The 22,568-nt window shown below is 47.0% G+C and overlaps 1 protein-coding gene across 3 annotated transcripts in view; it reads right to left on the bottom strand.

The window, feature by feature from the left end:
- The window catches only part of PALM2AKAP2 (PALM2 and AKAP2 fusion), a 503,483-nt gene that overhangs the window by 23,669 nt on the left and 457,246 nt on the right, over positions 1–22,568 (bottom strand). For all 3 annotated transcript variants that reach the window (XM_047700792.1, XM_047700794.1, XM_047700795.1), the window contains one exon: positions 8,060–10,460. In XM_047700792.1, the coding sequence (XP_047556748.1) occupies positions 8,060–10,460 (2,401 nt within the window). The remainder of the gene's footprint in view (positions 1–8,059; positions 10,461–22,568) is intronic.

Raw genomic sequence — 22,568 nt, 5'->3', positions numbered from 1 at the left:
GTAGCCACACATAGGGGTCAAGGGTAAGGAGCAAGGACACTATGAGGTGGCCCCAGAAAGGCTAGAGCCCCACTGGAAGGCAACCCAAGCACACTGAATATGTCAGAAGACCAGCACAAGGAGCAGTGACAGAAGAACTTGCTTACAGAAGGGAACTAAACCCATGGAATGTAGTGCCTTTTCCAAAGTTCTTCTTGCCAGAAGATATACCCCATAGACGTTGCATGGAAGGAAGACGGGAGGTCCCTATCTTCTCAGGAGCGAGGCTGACATGTTAACCATGGCAGCTGTCCTTTTCAAACCTTGGAGGAGAATGTCCAAAAAAGAACTCTGAATTCTATCATTTGAAAAGCCCTCCCATCTTCACATACGCTCACCCCTTGCCAAACACTCCTTCAATCTAACCTTTTCTTGACCATTCCTTCCCAAATGGCATGCATTTTTTAAAATGAACGTAGTTGGGGCACTTGGCTTGGCTCAGTCGGTGAAATGTCTGACTCTTGATTTCAGCTCAGATCATGATCTCAGGGTCAAGAGATCAGCCTCATGATGGGCTCTGCACTTAGCATGGAGTCTGCCTGAGATTCTCCCTCCGCCCTTCCCCCTACCAGGGCACTCTAATTAACTAACTCATTTATAAAAATATTTTTAAAAAATGAACGTATTTGCTGGGTTCAGATAAACTAAAACACAGGGAGATTCTGGTCCAAGGGAGAAGGATCAAACTTGAGCAAACAGGAACAACAGAAAGCAGTCACGGTGCTCAATGACCACCAGTGAACACAGTTGCCTTTGGTCCCACTCTACCAAACATGTTTGGTTAATGGAACGAACACTTATTCCTGCTCGTCCTCAAACTAAGAAATTGATTCCTTGTTTGAGTACCCAATCCTTCCAATGGCTTCAGGGAATGAGCCTGCTCCGAGAGTGAGTGACTGTGTTTCTTTCTGGGGAACGAACATTCAGAAAGAACTCATGGGTGCCATCAGGCTAGACAGCTGACACAGACTACGCTCGTCCCTTCTGCCATCGGCTCAGATCTTTGGACAGCACCAGCAATTTTGCCTATTGTAATTTGGAGCACTGGAATTAAGGTCTGGAACCACTGGGATCACTAGGGCAGCACTGTCTCATGTCCTCTGGGAGCAAACTCATTCACCCAGACCACAGTGAGCAAAGGATTTCAGAGCTATAGTGGTTCCAAAAAGCAGGGGGCAGGAGGCACCCAAGACAATGCAGGGGTCAGGCCTGAGACTGGGAGAGGGTGGGAGGAGATTGAGCTCAATCACTGTTGGCTGGAGAGGGGAGCTGTTACTACTAGACAGCTTGTAGATCTCTAGAGCAGAGGGGCAGGTTCTGCAGAGGACAAGAAAGGGTATAGAAAGAATACGGACTTTGGAATCAAATGAGCCCGGGTTTGAAAGTGGCTCTGTCACTTCCTGGTTAAGTGACCTCAGGCAGGTCTTAATCTCTCTGGACTCTGGTATTAATTCCTTGAAAAGGGAATAATATTATAGGTCCATGATCCCTTATGTGTGGTTTCAAAATCCACACAAAGCTCTGAAAACCAAGATATACCCTATTTGACAACAAAACCTGACAAGATCCAGCATGAGGCTCTTCTTAGGCTTTATTTATCCCACTTAATGTAACTAACTCTTCCTAAGTTTTATAGTAGAAATCTAATTCGTTGATAGGGTGTTGCTTCCAGACCCCATCCCGGGTGGGTTAAGTAACAGTATAGGCCTTGTATTGCTTTTCTAAATAAGAGTTTATACACTTCGTGGCTTTTCTGAAATCAGGAAAACTGAATATATCTGGCCTCAAGGACTTGGATAATTCGTTATGACATCTTAAAAGACTGATGGGCAGATTAAATGAGCAAATGAAAAAAACAGAAAAATGTGTGTGAAATAACTCATATAGTACACTCTTTAAGGTCTTGGTAACCCATGGTACCATGATTAGGCTTGTGTCACCAGAGAATGTTCAGGAAATGTGGTAGTCATAGGCATAATGCTCTGCAAGATGTTCCACATTAAGCCTTAGTACTTTCACAAGGCCAGCTGGACCCCTGTAGTTTGTACAATCTGTGGCTGCCTGTAGGAAAGGGAGACAGCGGATACCCTGGAAGGAGAGCCCTCTCTCACTTGCGTCTGTGACAGAATGTTTCCACCAGTTGCTAATACAAGGTCTTCTACTGTGGAGCAAGGAGGGCATCTGAAGTGAGACTTGGTCTCATCCATTCTAATTTTGCATGGAAAAAGCCATCAAGCTCTCCTTCATGAGTACTGTGCTGACATAAATATTTTTTTTTTCTGTCTAGGACTTTGTAATATTTGAAGATAATGAAGGGGAAAGAAAAAAGACCCAATCACTGATCTTTATAATAATGTAAAGGTCACCACATGCACAATCTTAATTCAAACTGGCAGTCGAAGTTGAAACTCCGTGAAATTTTATCTTTATAAGATGCATAACTATCATATCTTTCCACATATTAAAAGACATGAATAGACACTCCAAGTAATAAAACTCAATATCCACACCTTCTGCTTTCCCACTCCCCATACTGTCCCACTGAGCAAATTATTTGATGTGGTAGACCAGTTCAACATCTGGCACGAAAACAGAAACTATTTTAAAAAACTAAATTCATCATCACCTAACTAGCTGGGTTTCTCTGTCATGCTTAGAACTTGGAAGTGAAACCAGGATATCTATTAATAGACAACAGGCACTAAAGTGAGAACCGTCTGTTGACAGCCTCAATCTGAAAGACATTTGAAAAGATCCAAATCGTAACTTCGACAAAAAGTTTGGGTTTTCCTCCCAAACTTGATCGTCAAGGGTATCTGCAGCAGTGCTGTAGGCTGCTCCTTCAAGTTAGGCTAAGGCACCTGCTGGAATGCTTCCTTTCTTCTCCAATTTTGAGTACTGTCAACAGAAGGCACACATGTGTTCACTCTTGGGAATATGGCCTCTCACACAACACACAGCCTTTGTCAAGATGGCAATAGGCCTTCAGAAGTTCTTGTACACAGGAAGAGCTTAATAAAAGCTGGTGGAATGGACTCATTAAAGCAGCTCTTCACTGTCTGGCTCCAAACCAACTTTCTTTCATTTTGTTTTAAATCTCTTCCTTTAACCCATCCTAACCTTACTTAAGTACCTCAAGCATACCAGCTCTCTCTTCCTTTTGGGCCTCCTTAGGTGCTCTTCCTTTTTACTGGAACAACTGCCCCCCAACCCTAAACCCAACTTCTTTCTACCCTTCAGTTCAAAGCTTGGATAGTAGCTTCCTAAGAAAGGAAGACTTCTCTTATACCCTTAGTGAGGTGATCTCCCTTGATATGGGCTCCTATAGGTTTTCATGTGTCTCTACCATGAAACTGCCATCTTTGTCTGATGTTGTTTCCTCTCATTGAACTGTAAGTTCCCTGAAGGCAGGAACTGCATCTGCCTTACTCACCTCTGTATGAGCAAAAGTCACATAGACCCTATTTAAGTGAAACGTCTTCCTTTAAAATCACGTAAGAGCCAACAAGATAAAATTTCCAAAATAATTTTACTAATCATTTGCCTTTGAGAATGACAATATCTTTTTAAAAATATCTTCTCGGGGGGCACCTGGGTGGCTCAGTGGGTTGGGGCCTCTGCCTTCGGCTCAGGTCATGATCCCAGGGTCCTGGGATCCAGCCCCGCGTCGGGCTCTCTGCTCAGCGGGGAGCCTGCTTCCTCCTCTCTCTCTCTCTCTCTCTCTCTCTCTCTGCCTGCCTCTCTGCCTGCTTGTGATCTCTGTCAAATAAATAAATAAAATCTTTCAAAAAAAATAAATAAAAATAAAAATATCTTCTCAGGGCTCCTGGGTGGCTCAGTGGATTGGGCCTCTGCCTTCAGCTCAGGTCATGATCTCAGAGTCCTAGGATCAAGCCCCACATCGGGGTCTTTGCTCAGCAGGGAGCCTGCTTCCCCCTCCCCCACCACCTGCCTCTCTGCCTACTTGTGCTTTCTCTCTCTGTGTCAAATAAATAAATAAAATCTTAAAAAAAAAAATCTTCTCCACCTCTGAAAGGCAAGGAAACTAACAGCAAAAACAAGTTATCTTTTCAACACCTGGGGAATGGTTGGGGGGAATCAGCGGATTTGCTTTTCCCGATGACATCCTGGCTCTCAGTGGATTCTACTTCCCTTAGGTTTTAGGATTCCAGCTTGTTTCCAGCATGATCTCCACCAGAGGAAAGTTAAAAATTGTATTTTTCATCACCTAATATTGAATCGTCAAGCTGAGTCATGCAACAAACCAGCTGAATCACCTCTTCCGATGGCAGATGCAGAGTAACGCAGTAGGAACGTAGCATCATCTCCATGCACGAGACCAAAGTTGGAACCAGCGGTTTCAACCCTGGCTATGAATCGTCTAGTTTGGCAGCTCACAGGGATGTGTCAGCCTCCTCCCTGATCATAAACTTGGGAGGCTGGCTAGCCAAGCACTACTCCAAACATTTCCAGGCACAGATAGAAAGAAAATTACATTTTGTATTCAGGTTTTTTTTTTTTTTTTTCAATCTATGTTGTAATTCTGGCAAGGCCTGCCACCTACTTAGAGATAAACATGAAGGAATGAGGTGCACACGCGTCATTATCATGACTACGTTCAGTGCAACAGTTAGACCATTGCAGTACACAGACTTGCCTGGATGAATCATCATGTAGAATCAATCCTCCGGGAGGAGAGATGGGGGAGGATATTAGCATGAGCATAGAGGGATGTGCTGGGAAAATCAGCCCTGGGCTGCTGGGATGCTGAGGGCAAACACAGAACCTTATCTTATTTTAAGCCTGGTGGGGAAGCCCAAGAGACCACAGCAGGTCAGGGAACAGAGGAAAGTGTTGAAATATTTTATTTTTTCACATACTAGAAATAAAGGAGGGGAGCAATACAGCAGGAGGTTCAATTAAGAGGTAAAGAAAACTGAAAATACTCACTGAGCACATGCACTTTAAGGAAGGTTTTATAATCAAATAATGTAAAGGGGGGCTTAGGCAGGTAAAATCAGCTATAAATGATAGGAGAGCCGTGTGAGCATCTACCTTCCATGTGAGAGAAATTGCTCAGATGCTTGAAGAACATTCCTTCGCCAGACTTTAAGTTCTTATGTGGCCCTTCAGCATCATTAACTTGTGAAGTAGGCTCCTCAGACTGGGCTGTATTCAAGTGGTATGAAAACTTTTTCTAGGATACTATATAGAATGCTCACTAGCACCTCTGTGCCAGGCTAGCCCACAAAAATTTAAATTGAACTTGACAACTAAGGATCTTTGGGGAAAGCCAACCAGTCCCTATTAAGCGCACGTGCGCACACATGCACACACACACAAATGCCCTTGAAAGTTTTCTTTGCCTCACTCAGCTGGCCGTTGCCCTGTGACCTACAGAAATTAAAAACTGTATCAAGAAAGTCACCATGCTTTTCCTCTTTCTCTTCCCTTTCTTTTCTTCATGAACAATTTAGTCCAAAAGCCACTGGGGAGGGCTCAGCAAGATGGTGTCTGCAGTGGGGGTGGGAGGAGTCACAGTGACTCAGAATGGTGTGCTGGAGTTTACAGCAGGGTAGGTGGGTATTGGTATTGGGCATATGGTATTGGAGCCTAAGGTGGGTAAGGAAAATAGGAGATTGGTTACATAAGGTGAGGAAGGGACTGATGAAATAATAAATATACTGAGGGTAGCAAGAACCAGGTATTTTGTTGTCAAAAGGAGGTTACAAATATGGAGAATATGAATGCCGTGGTATTAAATTAGAATTAAAGGTATCAAGGTGAGCTCATGGTTTTCAAAACAGGTAGGTAGGCAGGTAGGTGGACAGATAGACAGACAGATGGAATCTGTGTATATTCTCTAATTCTGCTTGTTGGGAGTGCCTGGGAGCAGTGACGATCCAATCACAATGAGCACACCAAGCTCCCAGATTTTGGTTTCTAAATTCCATTCTCCACTAAAAAGGAATTAGTGCTGTTTGAAGAAATGGCTGATTTCAGGGTTAGGAAAGTATAAGATGAGACTGGAACATCTGTGGAATCAGAAAGCAAGGACACGCCCAGAGAATAATGAGGACATGTCAAAAGGATGCTGAAGTTAGCTTGAAAGAGCTCCCATAAGTTATATCTAAACAAATTAAGAATAAAAATCATAGAAATGGATTCTAACCCACAGAATATAATAGGAATCCATATGACCACGTTGACATAAATAGATAAATGAATAAAGTCTGATAAGGAGTGGGATAAAGATTTCACAGTACCAAAGTAACTCCCCACAGAATATTTATTAATTACAAAGGACATAGTAATTTTACTGCAGAAGCCTGTCAGACACTCCCACAAACAAGTGATCAAAATTACTATCATGTGAAAAAAGTCAGTATCTGTCCCTGTAAGGGACACCTGATTGGATACAGTGAGAAGAATATAGCATCATTCTTGTGGTATTCCTACCAAATATGCATTACCTGAAGGTACCCATGTGAAAGCATAGACAAACCCACACTGAGGGACATTCTACAAAATTGGGCATGATGGGGGCGCCTGGGTGGCTCAGTGGGTTAAAGCCTCTGCCTTCGGCTCGGGTCATGGTCCCAGGGTCCTGGGATCGAGCCCCACGTCCGGCTCTCTGCTCAGCAGGGAGACTGCTTCCTCCTCTCTCTCTGCCTGCCTCTCTGCCTGCTTGTGATCTCTGTCTGTAAAATGAATAAATAAAATCTTAAAAAAAAAAATTGGGCGTGATGGAGCATCAGTGTTGGCAATTTACTCTCTCGAATGGTTCAGAATAAAACATATTTGTACTATACTTGGAAACTTTCCTTTAGGTTGAGATTATTTCAAAGCTAAAAATTAATAACCGAAAGAGTTACCTTGAGTCACTGTAGATTTGATGGAAGCCACGTGTCAAGATGGGACTAGGATCTGGATAAACCAAGTCAAATGCCAGCAAGTATATGTTACAGTAATGCTTTTCAGATGGTCTCCAGTGAAAGAAGTTTCCCCCTCAGTCTGTCATGAACCAATACTTTTAAAAAACACAGAATTCCGTGCTTGGATTTGAGGACAATATCAAATTGCACCAAGAATGGTCAAACGCTCGCTCTCCCTGTCTGGTCTGATTCTCAGTGTGGACTGGTTACAAGCAGTTTATGGACTAGCCCAGACCACACTTCGAGCAGCATTTTCCCGCACTAGGATGTGTGGTGCTCTGACTGCCATCATATCCAAATGGGAAATAAAAACAACTGGTCACACTGTTAATTCACAATGGCGGCAACATGAATTACCACCATAATTAAATAACATCAACCATTTATACGAAGCATTCAAGAAAGGGACAGCCCAGGCAATGGGAAGGGACGAAAGACCTTCAGGGTAACTCCATCTCTCCAAATGTGGTAAAGACAGGCCAAGAATGAATGAGACCACCCCTGATTCCAAAGCAACTGCATTGTGGTGACTAAAAGGAAGACAAATCCAATCATACAGAAGAAAGACAAAAACATCTGCTATGGGTCAGTCTGTAACACAGGGTCATGACTGTCATTGCTAGGAAGGGACCTGGTTTGGAAGGGGTTAGCAGAGCACATCCCCCAAATCACATGGGTTTGATTTAACCACAGAGACCAAGGGTCAGGCTACTGACTCCAAGCCGGCCCCGACACAGGCTTGCTCCGCCGGGGTCTGTGCCACACACGGCCCCTCCCTCAGCCAGAGGCAGCCCTCTCCAATAAAAGAGAATAATTCTCTACTAAAGCAAACTCAGAGCAGAACAATGAGAAAGAAGCAATTGCACCCTCAGGGAAATGGCACGCCATCCAGGTTCAGAGTTCTTCTTGGGGACATTCTCACTTCAGTTGCCTGTCCCTGGATGCTAAAACCCTCGCGTCGCACCCCCCCCCGCCCCACCCCAAACATGAATTCTAGCCACACACACAGGAAGCTCCACAAGAAACACATAAGCTGAAATCAACCTTTGTGCGCAGCATCTGTGTCTGGCGCGCGCTTTGCTTACCTGGCGCGGTTTTGTAGCACGATGTCCGGGCGGGCAGCGACGGGGCGTTCTTTGCCCGGGGGCTCTGGGTGTTCTGCAAGACTTGCCTCTGCCTCTTCAGCTCCTCTTCCCTCTCCTGGGCTGCTCTGATCTCTTCCTCGATCATGGACAAAGTCCGCTGCTTCCTGGACCTCAGCTTGAAGGGCCCAACCATCACATCGGACTCCTGAGTGGCCAGGAGCGAGGCTGTGCTTCTCAGCTCAGCTGCCTCCGAGTACTTGCTGAAGTAGCTCCCCTCCGGTCTGGTCTCCTCCATGTTCACCGGGCCACTGGGCTGCACTGCCGGCGGCGACTGGGAAGGCCCCCTTTCCCTGAGCGCCCGGTCTTCGGCAGGCAGAATCTTTGGTAACACCTCCCTTTTCTCTTGAACGGGAGAGGACACCTGGGGTGGCTCAAACATGCTCTGAGACTTCTCTGAGCCGGGAGCCCCAGTTCCGGCTTCTTCTAGAGTTGCCCCAGGTCCCTGCTGCTCTGTCCCACCCTTGCTGGTTTCGGACACAGCTCTATCCACTTGCTCAGCTATGGCTTGTTGAATGGCATTCTGCACCAGGAGACCAGCCTGATATTCCAAGGGATCATCCACTGATGGCGAGTCTCCCAGTGTAGACGAAGGGGAATAGAAACCGTGATCACTAAACGACTTGGAGACGCCTTCTCCCCGGCCCTCTGAAGGGTTGTCAGTTTGTGGAGTCTGGGGCAGAGAAAAATCGGCCAGTGAGTTCTCCTGGAGGGCGTTGGTGGTCTCATTGGACGCCCCGCTGTCACTGATGTTGTCCATGCTAAAATCATTGGACAGGGTCTCCAGGACAGTGGTATCCTGGGACCTCACCGACAATTCATCCAAACCAGAGTCAAGCTCCTCTTGGGTGAGAGAAACATTGACTGACTTGGAAAACTGATCCAAGATCCCGGGGTCCTCATCCTTGACCACAGTGAGGACAGCCCGGGCACTGGTAAACTCCCCATCCTCTGCCCACAGTTTGGATAAGGGCCCGCGTTTGGAAGGCTCACTGTAGGGCCCTTCTTTCCCCTGAGGAGCTGTGCTGCCCTGGCTTCCCCCCAAAGACTGGCTGTCCAGGGCACAGCTGGCTTTCTGCCCCTTGGCTGCTGGTGCACCTCCATCTTCCAGCGGTTCCCCGATGGAAGCTGGTCTCGAGATGGTCAGGGGCTTGTCTGAGTTGACTGACCCCAAAGGCCTGTAAAAGGGCTTGATAGAGAAGAGCCTGGGGGTACTCTGGCCCTTGGCCACCGTTTGCCTGGAGCTCTCCATGAGCTGGAACTGCTTGCGAGCAGCAGAGAAGTCTATCTGCTCGGTGACGATGTCCTCCTTGGCATGGTCGGGGGCGCTGGCGTGCTCGCGGGAGGGGGCGGGGGCCACGCAGGGCTGCGGTGGGGGGAGCTGCTGCTGCGTGAGCAGCAGCTCCTGCTGAGCCCTTCTCTCCTTGCGTTCTTTGTACTTCTTGTGCGACTCCAGATGCTCCTCATCCAGCTGCTCCTCGATGGTCTTCTCCTGGGGAGGATTCCACCATTTGGCCGCGATGCCGGGATTCTTCTTCACCGCCTGGCTCCGGATGAGCTCTCTCCTTTCCTTTTCCAGCTCCAGCATCTCTTCCGAAGGTCTCACTTTCCTGACACAGTACTGCTCCTTTTCATTCTCATCGTCCTCAAAGAGCCTGGAGGGCTTCTTGTCCTCGTGGAAGGCGCGCAGCTCAAACTTGGCCTCCTTCTTCAGCGTGGTGAGCGTGAGCTCCCCATCACGGCCCGAGCACCGCGAGCTGCTGGAGGAGCCGGGGCTCGCGGGGGCCTGGGGGCTGTCCCCCTGCAGGTCTCGGGGCTGGGCAGGGGAGTGGCCGTTGGCTTTTCCACCCTCTGCCATGGCGTCAGAGTAGCTGGTGCTGAGCTCAGTGTGGGGAGGGGCCTGTCTGCCAGCTGCCCTCTCGGTGGGCTCCGGCTGGATGGCTGCGTGGGCAGGTGGGCTTGTGCCGCCCACCACGATGGCTGCTCCGGGCTCCGGGGACGAGATACCGTTGTAAGTTCCGTCCACAGCAGAGTCACAGCAGCTGGCTTCCAGCACCTCGTCTAGATAGCGGATCTCTCTGGCCACATCATTATCCAGAGCTTCATGGTGATCACTGAGGAGGCCGTTGTGGGGGGGTGAGTAGAAAGGAGAGGCGTGGTCCATGGAATGTGGGGTAGACGCGGTCCCGGGAACACTTTTACATTCTGCGACGGAGACCTCAATTTCCATGTTTTTGTGATCTGGGGGAAGGGAGCTGGTTGCAGGCTCCAAGGGGTTGGCCCTGCTGCAGTTGTCTCTCTGGTTTTTTAGCCGGATATCATCCTCAGAGAGCTGGGGAGGCTTCTGGAATAAAGAGAGGAGGAAAGGCAGAGTTAGATACTAAATCTCTTATGGAGGTGAAGCCTTGAGAAATTAGTTGGTAACTGACAGGAAGGAAAATTGAAACATGACAAGGTCTCTGGAACAGAGAAATTCCTTCTAGTAATTCTTCACATACTTACTTTGTTGTGGTGATTGGTACCTAAACCTCTCCAGGTTACAGATTCTGTTTTGCTCACTGGGTCTCCGGAGAACGTTCCATAGATGTTAACCCCATTTTAAAATTTCAATGTAAATGAAGATTCAGATCATTTGAAGACACTGTTCAGATATCTTCTGAAGTAGAAGAGATTATATACCATAGCCATAGCAATGGGGCAGAAATGTAATAGGACTATTTGTGTGTCCCCAACTATAATAAGATGGTCCCCTTGCATGAGCAATTCTTCTTGAAAACATGAGTCTCTGCCAGGTGTAATACAGTTAATTCTGGAGACAAGAAGCTTCTTGGAGAATTTTTCCAAGATAAAATACTGGAAAAGGGTAAATCCCTTCCAAAGCCTCTTAACAACTTCAGTGCCCCATTGCTATGGCTCTTAATTCAGCATGTGCGCTATAAACACCATAACCAAAGCCACTGCTTGCACAGTTCTATTCTCTGGGACTACATCAAAACAGTTCCTTAGTTAAGGACTGAGTAATTTTGCTTTGAAAAGTTAGTGGCCCGAGGCTCCTCCCTGGTTCCTAAAATGCTTTGTCTGTGTTAGCTCCACTCTTATCATTCAATAAGAAAAACCACATCTTCTTAATGTTTTGAGATAAATCCCACTTGGTCACTAATTGCCAATCCCATGCAATTTTGTCATTTGGCATTAATAAAATTAATTTCCAAATTCTAGGATGATTTTTTTTCACACCTAAGGACTCTGGTATATCTTAGATAATTCAGTGGTAAATTGTGACATTAATGAGGGAGTGTTCCTCAAGGATCTCATGGACACCTGGTCAAGTTTGTCTTCCTCTCTCAAGTTCATGCTGCCTTAGTGGCATACTTCCATGCAAAACTGCAAGGTGGCATCATTTTCATTTATGTCCGCTGTAAACGATTTTAAAATCTTAGAACATAATGCTAAAACATCACTTTTGGAGGACTCCCAGGGGATTCATTTCAGAGTCCTTCTAAGGAAAGTGCATAATTATGGATTTCTTCATGAGACCTAGAACAATATGGGGACTCACCCTATGTGCTCTGCACTGCTGTCAGAATGCTGAAAAAGTCTCATGGTTCTCCATGAACTGGGGTTTCCCTCATTCTGCATTTTTTACATTCTCCGTCAGATTTAATCCAATCAGGTAATTTATGTGCCTTCTTCAGTCACAGGCAACAACAACTATTCCTTTGTCAACACCTTCTGGTCTTAGATGATCTTCCAGTCTAGCTCTGGTCTTTGTCCAACTCTGGTATTTAATACCATTAATATTTATAATGCTAATACCTTTATTTTATTTTTTTACCATCATTAACTAGGGGTTCTTTTATCTTTGGAATGAACTCAAGAGCCGTGTCAAAGATGTTTTTATTGCCTTTTAAAAATGTTAACTAGGGCGCCTGGGTGGCTCAGTGGGTTAAGCTGCTGCCTTCAGCTCAGGTCATGATCTCAGGGTCCTGGGATCGAGTCCCGCATCGGGCTCTCTGCTCAGCAGGGAGCCTGCTTCCCTCTCTCTCTCTCTCTCTCTCTCTGCCTGCCTCTCTGTCTACTTGTGATCTCTGTCAAATAAATAAATAAAATCTTTAAAAAAAAAAAAACGTTAACTAGACTCTCTTTTGGTAAGGCAATTGCCAGTGACTTCTAGGTCATTAAGAATTACAGAAAATATGAATGCCTGAAACTTACTGGCTGCCATTCAATTTCAAATAAACCTAGGTCAAAATCAGCCCACTCCATGGAAAGCTATTACTGGAATAAACAGACCAACAAAAAGAGATACAAGGCACTGCTACAGTGAGAATCCGATGATCTGTGACCCTCCTGCCCCGGTGTCATTTGCCCAGTGACTTACTGCTAACATTCTTTATGGGACTAAGTAGAGCTTTTCTTATATGCTTTTTGGTTTTGGGGGTGGAAAAAGGGTAGGAAAATGGTAGGAAGCTATTAGAACTGTATTATGGTTGAAAACCACCGCCCTCCTAAAACATAAAATACTTTAGTTGACATAAGAGGAAAAGAGGGCAGTGTAACAGTAAAGGAAGCTAAAAGGCAAATAATTCATTCTACACTTCATTTAGTCATTCATCTATTGATTAAACATTCATTAAACAAGCAGGAGGCTTATTCTGCAAGGTCATAATGAGATCAGCAGCAACCATAAGCTCCAGGAGACAACACTTCTTTCTTAACAAAAATTGGACTTCCTAGGAAGCCATAAGTCTATTTTGGAGTTTATTTACTCTGGTCAGGAGGAGGGAAGGGTGATCTGTTGCTAATCACAGAGACAAGAGGTCCTGAGCCCAGTTCCACAGCACGGCCTAAGAGCACCTCATGTCTTTCTCCTGTTGCTTCAGGTCAAATGTTGGACCATGCCAAGCCGATGCCCTGTCAGCTTTTTTTTCTCTTTTAGAACTTGAAAATTATACCAAGTCTTTCCAAGGCCTATTTTCTGAAGTAGCAAGTGTTCCAATTCAAAATTTTAACTCTGAGAATAGCATCTGACAATACCTTTTCGCTGCGTCCAACACCACTACCATTAGCTTTGAGTCAGATAAGAGGAGTCTCGTTCCTTGAATGCCTTCTATGATGTAGCTTTAAAAATGCTAATTACTGGCTAAAAGCCAGAGTTTGGAGTCCCAGTGTAATCTGAGACAATTCTGTTCTAATACATTTGTTTAAAACATGGAGACACTGGAGGGTGTAAACAGGAAATGGCCTTCTCTGCTTCTTATTAGTTACAAGGGGGGTCCTCCCACTTCTTTCCACAAATTCAGTAAATTTTTCTTGATACTCAGTTCCATCTACGTCAGGTAGTAGCAGCTCTACACCCAAATCAGGGTAGAAGTAATGAAAGAGACAACGCTCGTTCCTGGTTCACCACCATGCATCAGAGGTCCTGAGTTTTTATGAAGTCGGGCAACAGTCGTAACAAAGAGCAAACTCCTGAGTTGTGTTCTCAACGGGATGCATCTACCTTCCTGCAAGATGGCCTGATGCAATCAAAGCCACCAATAAGTAGCCCAGATAAATGGAAGTGGGCTAGAAAGTCCACAGCACAAATTTGGCAGGAATCTGGGCTTGGTGTCATTAAATGATGTTTTGCTGAAACCAACAAATGCTCATTGCTCCCTTTGAAGATTAGAAAGACTAGAATTTTCTCCATGCCTCAGAGAAGATGAACCTGATTCCAGATTCAGATAAAATGCATTCATTAAATGAACTGGAAAGTCCTCAAAATAAACTGTGCCCCAATGCACCTGGGTGGCTCCGTTGGTTAAGCGTCTGCCTTTGGCTCGGGTTGTGATCCCAGGGTCCTGGAATTGAACCCCGCCTTGGGCTCCCGGCTCAGCCAAGAGCCTGCTTCTTCCTCTCCCTCTATCTGCTGCTCCCTCTCTCCCTCTGCTTGTCTGTTTTCCCTCTATCAAATAAATAAATAAAATCTTAAAAATATACACACACACACACACACACCCATCAGGGGCACCTGGCTGGCTCAATAGTAGAGCATAGGACTATTGATCGTGGGACCTGGGGGACATGAGTTCTGCCCCACATTAGACATAGAGCTTACTTAAAAAAATAAAATAAAATAAAATAAAGGAGCACCAAACCGGATTTTGAAAGGGTGCTAAGAGACCCAAGGGAAATCCTTGGATTCCCCCTGCTAACCCTCCAGGTGGAGCCCTAACAGCACAACACATGTTACCTGCCAGCCTCCAGGCTTCCTGCAATAGCTAACGGCCAGTCAGGATGTCTACTATTTATTTTAAAATATGTGCACAGAGACCATATGATACAGCCGTGTGTGTCTGAATCAGTTTAAATCCTATTCCGGGGCAGACAGCTGTCCTAACTGGGAATATAACCCTCTAAGAGTGGTCAACCAGGATCTAATCAGAAATTCCAGGGTCCGCAGGTGGCTTCCTTCCTGGGTAGTTCAGCTACCAGGGCCCCCTGAGGCTTTGCTAATTGGCACAGTTAAGGTGAGAAATAAGTTTTCATCAGTGAAATTACCGGGTTGTCAATTAGCATAATAAACGTTAGAAATTGGTGAGATTGGGGGCACCTGGGTGGCTCAGTGGGTTAAAGCCTCTGCCTTCGGCTCAGGTCATGATCCCAGGGTCCTGGGATCGAGCCCGGCATCGGACTCTCTGTTCAGCAGGGAGCCTGCTTCCTCCTTTCTCTCTCTGCCTGCCTCTCTGCCTACTTGTAATCTCTGTCAAATAAAATTTAAAAAAAAAAAAAAAAAAAAAAAAAGAAATTGGTGAGATTGGTGGTGGTCAGATTTGCGGATTCGAGATGTTCTCTGGCCTTTCCTGAATAGGATTTAGGGACAGAGTGAGCATTGGGGCTTTATACCTTTGGGAAGGTGCTTGGAGCCTGAAAAGGAACAGCCCTCCCCACCCCCACCCCCACCTTCGGCTCAGAGGACTCTGGTTGTTGAACTACTACATAGTAAGGGAATCCTGCCTTTGTGAAACTGCTCCATCTATCTCCATGCCAAGTGGAGTTGGGAGCGTCTAGAATCTTCCAGAGCAGAGGTTTCTTTGAGGTTGATGACAGGAGGTTTTATGCCTACTTTTACAAATGTTTATTTTTTCTTTCTTTCTTTTTTTTTTTTTTTTTAATTTTTTTTGACACACAGAGATCACAAGTAGGCAGGGAGGCAGGCAGAGAGAGAGGGGGAAGCAGGCTCCCTGCCAAGAAGAGAGCCTGATGCGGGGCTCGATCCCAGGACGCTGGGATCATGACCTGAGCCGAAGGCAGAGGCTTTAACCCACTGAGCTACCCAGGCACCCCACAAATGTTTACTTAATAAACGTCTGTATGAGTGCCAGGACTTGGTTCAAGACCGGCTTTTATTATAACCTGGTAGCCAGGTAGCGTCTCAAGCTGCCACTACTTACAAAAATGTGTTTAATAGTTACGCAAAGCAAATTATATGGTTAATTTACAACACAGGGGCCCCGCGTCTCCTGTGAAAGTTCTGCCAGACCCTACGTAAGACAATCATGGGAATCTTCTTGGAAGAACAGAACTCCTTTGTAAGCAGGACTCATAACAAGATCTCTCAAATCTGTTTTGGGAATTTGATTAGATAATGTTGTTTAAAAGCACTATGTAAGGGGGAACTGGGTGGCTCAGTCGGTTAAGCTTCCCACTTGATTCCGGCTCAGCTCATGGTCTCAGGGCTACGAGATCAAGCCTGTGTTGGGCAGGGAGTCTGCTTGAGATTGTCTCTCTCCCCTCCTTCTGTCCCCCAACCTCGTGCGCACATACTCTCTTCTCTCTCTCTCAAAATAAATAAATAAATTTTTAAAAAAATATTATGTAAACTGCAGAGTGTTTAGTGTAAATGTTCCTTATTATTAAGCAATTTTAGACTAAAGTGTAAATGACCAATACTAAATTCTCTCTGGGAGCTGGTTGACTTTCTTAGAGGAGGACGGGGGTTGGGGAGGGGAGGTGATGAAGCTTTGATTTTAAGAAGAATCAGCATGAGGCATTTCAAGGAGAAAGGCCCAGGCAAGGCTAAAAGTCAGACCTAAGGCGCCTCTAACCTCTCAATCTTTTCCTACCTCAGGTCCTCAAATGTTCATTTTAACTAAAGCTGAGCACAATTAGAAGATGCACCTGCTGCTGCCATAATCAGAGTAACTGCATAAAATAATTATAAAATAGTCGTCTCCTGTCTCTGAAAGTCCGAGTCTGAGGATGCAGTTGAACAGACAGTCGAGAACCACACCCTCTTCCGCTGTGGACACGCCATGTTCACAGGGCATGTGTACACACACTCTCAGCTGGTCCTGGTAACAGGGCCCTTTGGTGTGCAGGAAAAGCAGAGTTTTCTACTTTCATTTTAGAACTTCAGAATAAGAGGTTTAGAGAAACTAAAAGATTTTTCCTGAGATCACCTGACTAGAAAGTGGCACAGCCAGGATCTGAAGGCTGGATCTTCACATTTCTCTCTGGATACCTCAGAAAGTGTCCTCCGTGACAGCAGGCTTCCAAACTGACTAGGGATATTATGTTCAGAAGGGTGGGTAGTTTTTACTAAAGAGTATTTCCTTGGCTTTCCGGTCGACATTTTGCACCCTTGTACCTCTAGAAGTGATGAAAGACTCACGATTTGGCTCCAGAAGTCAGAGACCCCACTCTCCTCTTTATCCAGAACCAAACAGAGATGGACTTCCTGGAGTCTGCTCTCTTCTGCTCTCCCCATAGGGCCCTCCAGTTAGAAATGAGGGTGCTGACTTCCTGCTCAGTCTGGGGATTTTACCTTTCCAGCTGGCTGGCCTCTGAAGGAGCATCCTCTGCTTCCTCCAGCAACAACCCAGGGGCAAAAGATCCAGATCCCACGTCCCAGGCATTGCCACGGTCACCATGCATTAGAGCTGTGACTCGTCAACAGCACAGCTAAGATTCTAGAAGACTGTTTTTAATCTGCACACAAAACACAGCAGGGTCCTGACACCTGGCGTGCTGGGTGATGGAAGGCAGTGTGCTCTTACTTCTCAGGGCGCCTGGGCCTGCAGCTGGGCACGTCGTGAGCAGAAAGAACCTGCAGGAGGTACGTTTTCCTTAGCGGATCTGGCTGGGCCCAGGGGGACAGCAGGAAGGTATCCTCTGCTACAGGGGCAAGTAAGAAGCTGAAGCTTCCACTGCGCTTTCAATGCTGGTTGGTTCACAGCTTCCGAACCGACCTCCCCACCACCCTGAGGCTGTTACCCCTTGAAACCGCCTGTTACCAGCTGTGACCTCAGGGCTCCCAGCCTAAATGCATGGTGTGACCCAAATCACTCACACATCAGGAGCCCGCTGCCCCACCAGCTTTCTCCTCTGAATAACCCAGCTTACTTCCTACTAAGGCCATGATAGTCAAATTAGAAACACTCTTCCCCAGATAATAGGTGACCTGATCCTTTAATCCAGTTATTTTTAAGTTTCACCAAAAATACAAACTCATTCTTGGCCTAGGAACAGAGGCGTGGCGATAAAATATAACTTCCGCATAGCTGTGCAACCAGAGAACATCTCCGTTTTTTCCCTTCTTAACCTCTCTCTCTTGCCTAAGTCGAGTTCTGATTACACAGGACATGACTGCTGTTCGCGGCAGAGAATTGGTTCTGTGGTCCGTGTGGTGGAACCCTCTAGAATGCTTCTTATGGGACCACACTTCCTGGCTGTGGTTTCTGTCACAAAGGTAAATGGAAGGAGGGGATGCATCCTGGCTAATAGATCCTGCCCGGACACCTCCAAGATGCCCCCATGAGTCTCCTAAACTTGATCCGACTTGGAGGGACTGGAATGGAGCTACGGGCTGGAGATCTGGGGCAGAGAGAGGTCACAGGGCAAAAGGATAAGCATGCCTTGAGTACCTACATGCAGAGTGGCAAGGCCTGGGCCAGGGCCACGGTGAGGGGTCCCTGAGCTCTGAGGCGGTCCCTACTCAGTAGCAAGGAGCCTATGACCTTAGAGGGAGTGAGTTCCACCTCCCATAAAGATAGCAAAAAGTACAAGGTGGAGGATGTGCTAACTGGAAAGAAAGTCCCAGCTCTGTTCCATGGCATAAACTGGGCTGGCTAGAAAGAGTTGATGGAGAAAGCTGAGAGCACCTGAGTTCCTCAGCAGCTGGCCTGCAGCTCTCGGGCCCGAGATGGCAGGCTCCGGGCAGGCCGGAGAAGGTGCGGCGACTCTGAGGAGGCCCCTTCCACCCACCGTTGTGAGGGAACAGAGAATGGAAAATATCTGAGAGCGCCTTGCTTCCTTCCGTGGTTCGGCCTCAGGCCTCTGGGCCAGGAAGCAGAGGGGAGAGGCTATCACCCTGGGCCACATTCCAGTCCCAGTCCCAGGCAGCCTTTCCTCTTCCGTCCCTCGCAGAGCTTCTTCCGGCCTGGAGGACCAGGGGCCTATGCGGACTGTGGGAAGCCAGAAGCCTCCTCACTCCCTAAGAACGACCCCTTCCTGGTTGATGGAAATAGACCAGACTTAAAGCCCCTAAGCACTCCTGGGCAGGTGCAGGCTAAATTTAGAGCAGGTGGGCTCAAGGGTTAATGCTATGACCCCTGATAAAGGGAGTGAACACTAACAACAGCTCCTGGACCTCCTGCCATGACACATTACAGCCAAGTAGGACTGGGACAGCACTGAAAAGACGGTTCTGCTCCCATAGGGCCCAGCCTTTCTTTTTGACACCTTCCAAGGCCTCACCATCCTGCTGTTCTCTCTGGCTTCTGGTACAGATACAGGCTTGACAATGGGATGCAAATACTTCTGGAAATTCCCTTCGTTGGTAACAAACTGTGTCTTGGCTCAAGCTTCTGTTGAAGGAAGGTGGTCCATTTATAACATAACAGAGTCTCCCCAGGACCACAGCCTGCCCTGTTAACAGTACTCCCCTCAACCCAGCTGCAAAGTCACCGGCCAGCTCAGATGTCGGGCTACACATCTGGAAAATGTCAAGGTGTTGTTTGATTAACACATTTAGAACTCGGGCTTTCCATGAAAGCAACTGAAGATGGGGGCGGAGGTAGGGTGGGAGGTGGGACGCGGCAGGCAGGAGGGCTGGAGGGAGGAACGAAGCTGTTTCCTTTTCTACAGCAACTGGTGAAAGGCTTGTTTCTTTCAGCGGCTTGGGATCCATTCCCTACAGGAGTGACCGAGAATGGCAGCGGAGGCTTCAGGATTGCCCTCACTGAGGAGAGAAGCTTCCTTTCTGCTCCCAAGAAGGTCAGGCTTCACTTCCTCCTCAATGCAGCAGACTCCGTGCCCTGTCAAGGGCTCCGATGCTCTTCTCCCCAGCGGCCCTTTTCACCGGGAGGTGATTTTTACAGGGCAGTTCCCCACCTCCAGAATAAACCACCATTAAGGCCACAGAGGGAACTCTGGCTGCTTGTGCAGCCAGAACTTTCTAGGGTAACTAATTCTGCTGAAAGCAAAGGCAAGGCTCACTTTAGTTCTTTGTAACTCAGCTATGTCTCTCTTGGTTTTAAAATAGTTCAGGATCTTGGGTTCTTGCCTGGCCAACCACTAATAGCAGAGACCCAAAGCTGAGCACCACTGAGGACCCAGCACAAATCCACTATGTTGAGAGAGAGCCAGGAGCAAAGAGGAAACAGCGCCAGATGCTTCCGAGATTAACCCCTTGTCCACAGATGATATTCTACATCTGAACAATTCTGATGAGCTTCTCTTCCCGCCCCCCACCCCCGGCTCCTACTTGGGACAGGAACACACACTCCCATAACTCCCCAAATCACTCCATGAGTGTGGCGGGTCCCCCAACACAGCCTTGTTAGAGATGAAATAAAGTCCCTAGAAAACCAGTTACCAGAATCACTGGGTCACTTACTCCTGTTCTGAACCAGGACAGACACACACACTCTTTCTTGCAGACACACGCACGCACCGTCCTCCGTGGCCCACAGGACCTGTGAATCTTTGCACGCGCTTCCTCTTTGCCCTCTAACTTGAAAGCAGGGAGTCTGAAGAGGTTTCAAAGAGAAGCAAGTCACCAGTCAGAGCTCGGCTGCCCCCTCTCCCTCCAGCAGAAAAGAACTCCCCAGCTCGGCCCTGCTGTCCCCACTCCGAGGCCCCCTCCACCAAGACTGGCCTCTGAAAGGAACCCACTCCTTTCAGACCAGAAGGAAAAGAACAGTCAGAGAGGTCAGCAGACTCGGCTTACCCTGCCCACAGTGTGTGTCTCAAACGTCCCCAGTCAGAACTGCCTCTTTTCCCAGACAGATTCCTGCGCACTGGCTGAAGTTGGACAAATTCCTTCTGAGCCTCCTGACTGAAGACTATGATGTCACAGCTGCCCCTCCCTCTGCTCCCTAAAAGGCCATTCACACAAAGAAGGACTTTAACCTCCTTCAAAGAGGCCCGGCCCCTCCCTAGCGGCCCAGCCTGGAGGGCAGGAGCCGTCCACAGGCCTCCGGGCCCCGCCAGGCCCTCCGAGGACCCGGGCTCTGGCTGACAGGAACCAGTTACCGGTGCCTTCTTGAAAAGTCACAGATAGGCCTTGGGCAAGCAGGGAATTAATATCCTGGTGGTGCTGAGGTGGTACAAAATCTGAAAGATCCCAAAGATCCAGGAAAATGGCTGAGCTAGATATAACAGATCTATGGGCATGTGTGTCTCTGAAGTAATAAATGCCCACATGGAAACTAAAAATTATTCATCTTCCTTCCACACAGAGGAAAACAGTTAATATTTTATGGCATTCCACTGCAGTCTCCTTTGTAGAAATATGTATTTAATAGTGTCGAGACCAGACAGTACATACGGTTTCGTAGCCAACATTTTTTTAACTTTGTATTATCTCACACGCACTTTTTATGTCCTCTAACGGTCTTTGGGGGATCTCATTTAAAGGGTTATGGGATGTCTCAGGGTGAAGTGGGCCCACTTCCTCAGAGCTCACCAGTATCTTTTGCCACCCAACAACAGCAACAACCCACCAAAAAAGATCTCTACGTGCCTCAGGCAGACACGAGTGTCACACACATTCCCCACTCTCTGCCACAGAATCAGACCACCCAGCACCACACGCTAAGGCTAACGAGGGAATTGATGTAGGTTCCCCTGCCCAGGTAGATTCAGAGGAGTCCCCAACTCTGTCCCCACGTCCCACCCACCTGGCCTCCTACTTTGGGTTGACCTAGGAAAAAGCTGGGCATAACTCTGTCTGGCTGACTAGAAAGCCAGAATTCAGGTCCCTGCAGGGCCACGAAGAACTCAATCTGGAGAAGACAGAGAGAGCAGATATTTATAGAGCACAGGGAGAGGAGGGCAAATGCCAGGCATGATCCTGCATAGCCAGAAGTTCACGGTCTATATGGGAGCAGTTCCTCCTGGTAGAGCAGCCGAGGAACCCAACGTTGGTTGCAGGACGGCCCTGTGTGGTCTGTGGCTTGGCCAGCAAAGTGGACCTCCTGGGACCCTCCCGAGAATACAAGTCAAGGAAAGAATAATCAAAGTAGATGGAGCCCAGGCAGGCCCCCTTTGAAAAGGAAGCTAAAGGTATACCATACTTGACAACTATTTCCAACATCTAAATGACATTTTGAATCTGCTGACATTTATTTAGAAATCTCCAGGGGTTTCTCAAGGGCTAACTTGGTGATACCAAGTCAGTAGGGAGTGCTATGGAAACTCTGAATTTATGTACCCTTTGGAATAACTGGAATGTTCTGTAGTATAGCCAGAGGCATTTCAAGATGCTACTTAACTGTCTAAAGGAACGTGAGGTGGGGAAATCACGCACCAGGGGTGGCACGCTCTGCTGGAGAGTGACAGAGCAGGAGACAGCCTTCCATGAAGAGATGGTTTCAAGCCAAGAGGCAAGAGTGGTACCTAGGACTTGCTACATAGTCATGCCTGCCCTTCTGCTTATGGGAAGAGATTGATATATATATTAAAAAATTATTTTAAATTTTCCCTGTTCACAAAAGAGAAAACAATACACGCTCTTAAAGTACTATTATCTGAGGGGCACCTGGCTGGCTCTGTTGGTGGAGTCTGTGACTTTCGATCTTGCGGCTGGGAGTTGGAGCTCCACGTTGGATGCAGAGATTATCAAAAGTACATAAATAATAAATAAATAAACTAAAAATAAATAAACTAAAAAAGAAAAAAAAGTACTATTATTTAAGTAGTAGCTGAGTTCTTTTTTTTTTTTTCCTAAAGATTTTATTTTTAAGTAATCTCTGCACCCAGCGTGGGCCTCGAACTGACAACCCCAAGATCAAGAGTCTCACACTCTACCAACTGAGCCAGCCAGGCGCCTTATCATTAGTGGGCATGCTTCTGACTGGAGTCTGAGATGCTATGGTTCATGACCTACTTGCACATACACACACACGCATGCTCCCTGTTATGGGTTGAAACCCAACTTCATATGCCTAAATCCAAACATACAGTT

This window comes from Lutra lutra, chromosome 13 (assembly GCF_902655055.1).
Source record: "Lutra lutra chromosome 13, mLutLut1.2, whole genome shotgun sequence".
NCBI lineage: Eukaryota > Metazoa > Chordata > Mammalia > Carnivora > Mustelidae > Lutra > Lutra lutra.
The sequence above is the reverse complement of the archived record's forward strand: the minus strand, read 5'-3'. Positions and strand labels throughout refer to the sequence as shown.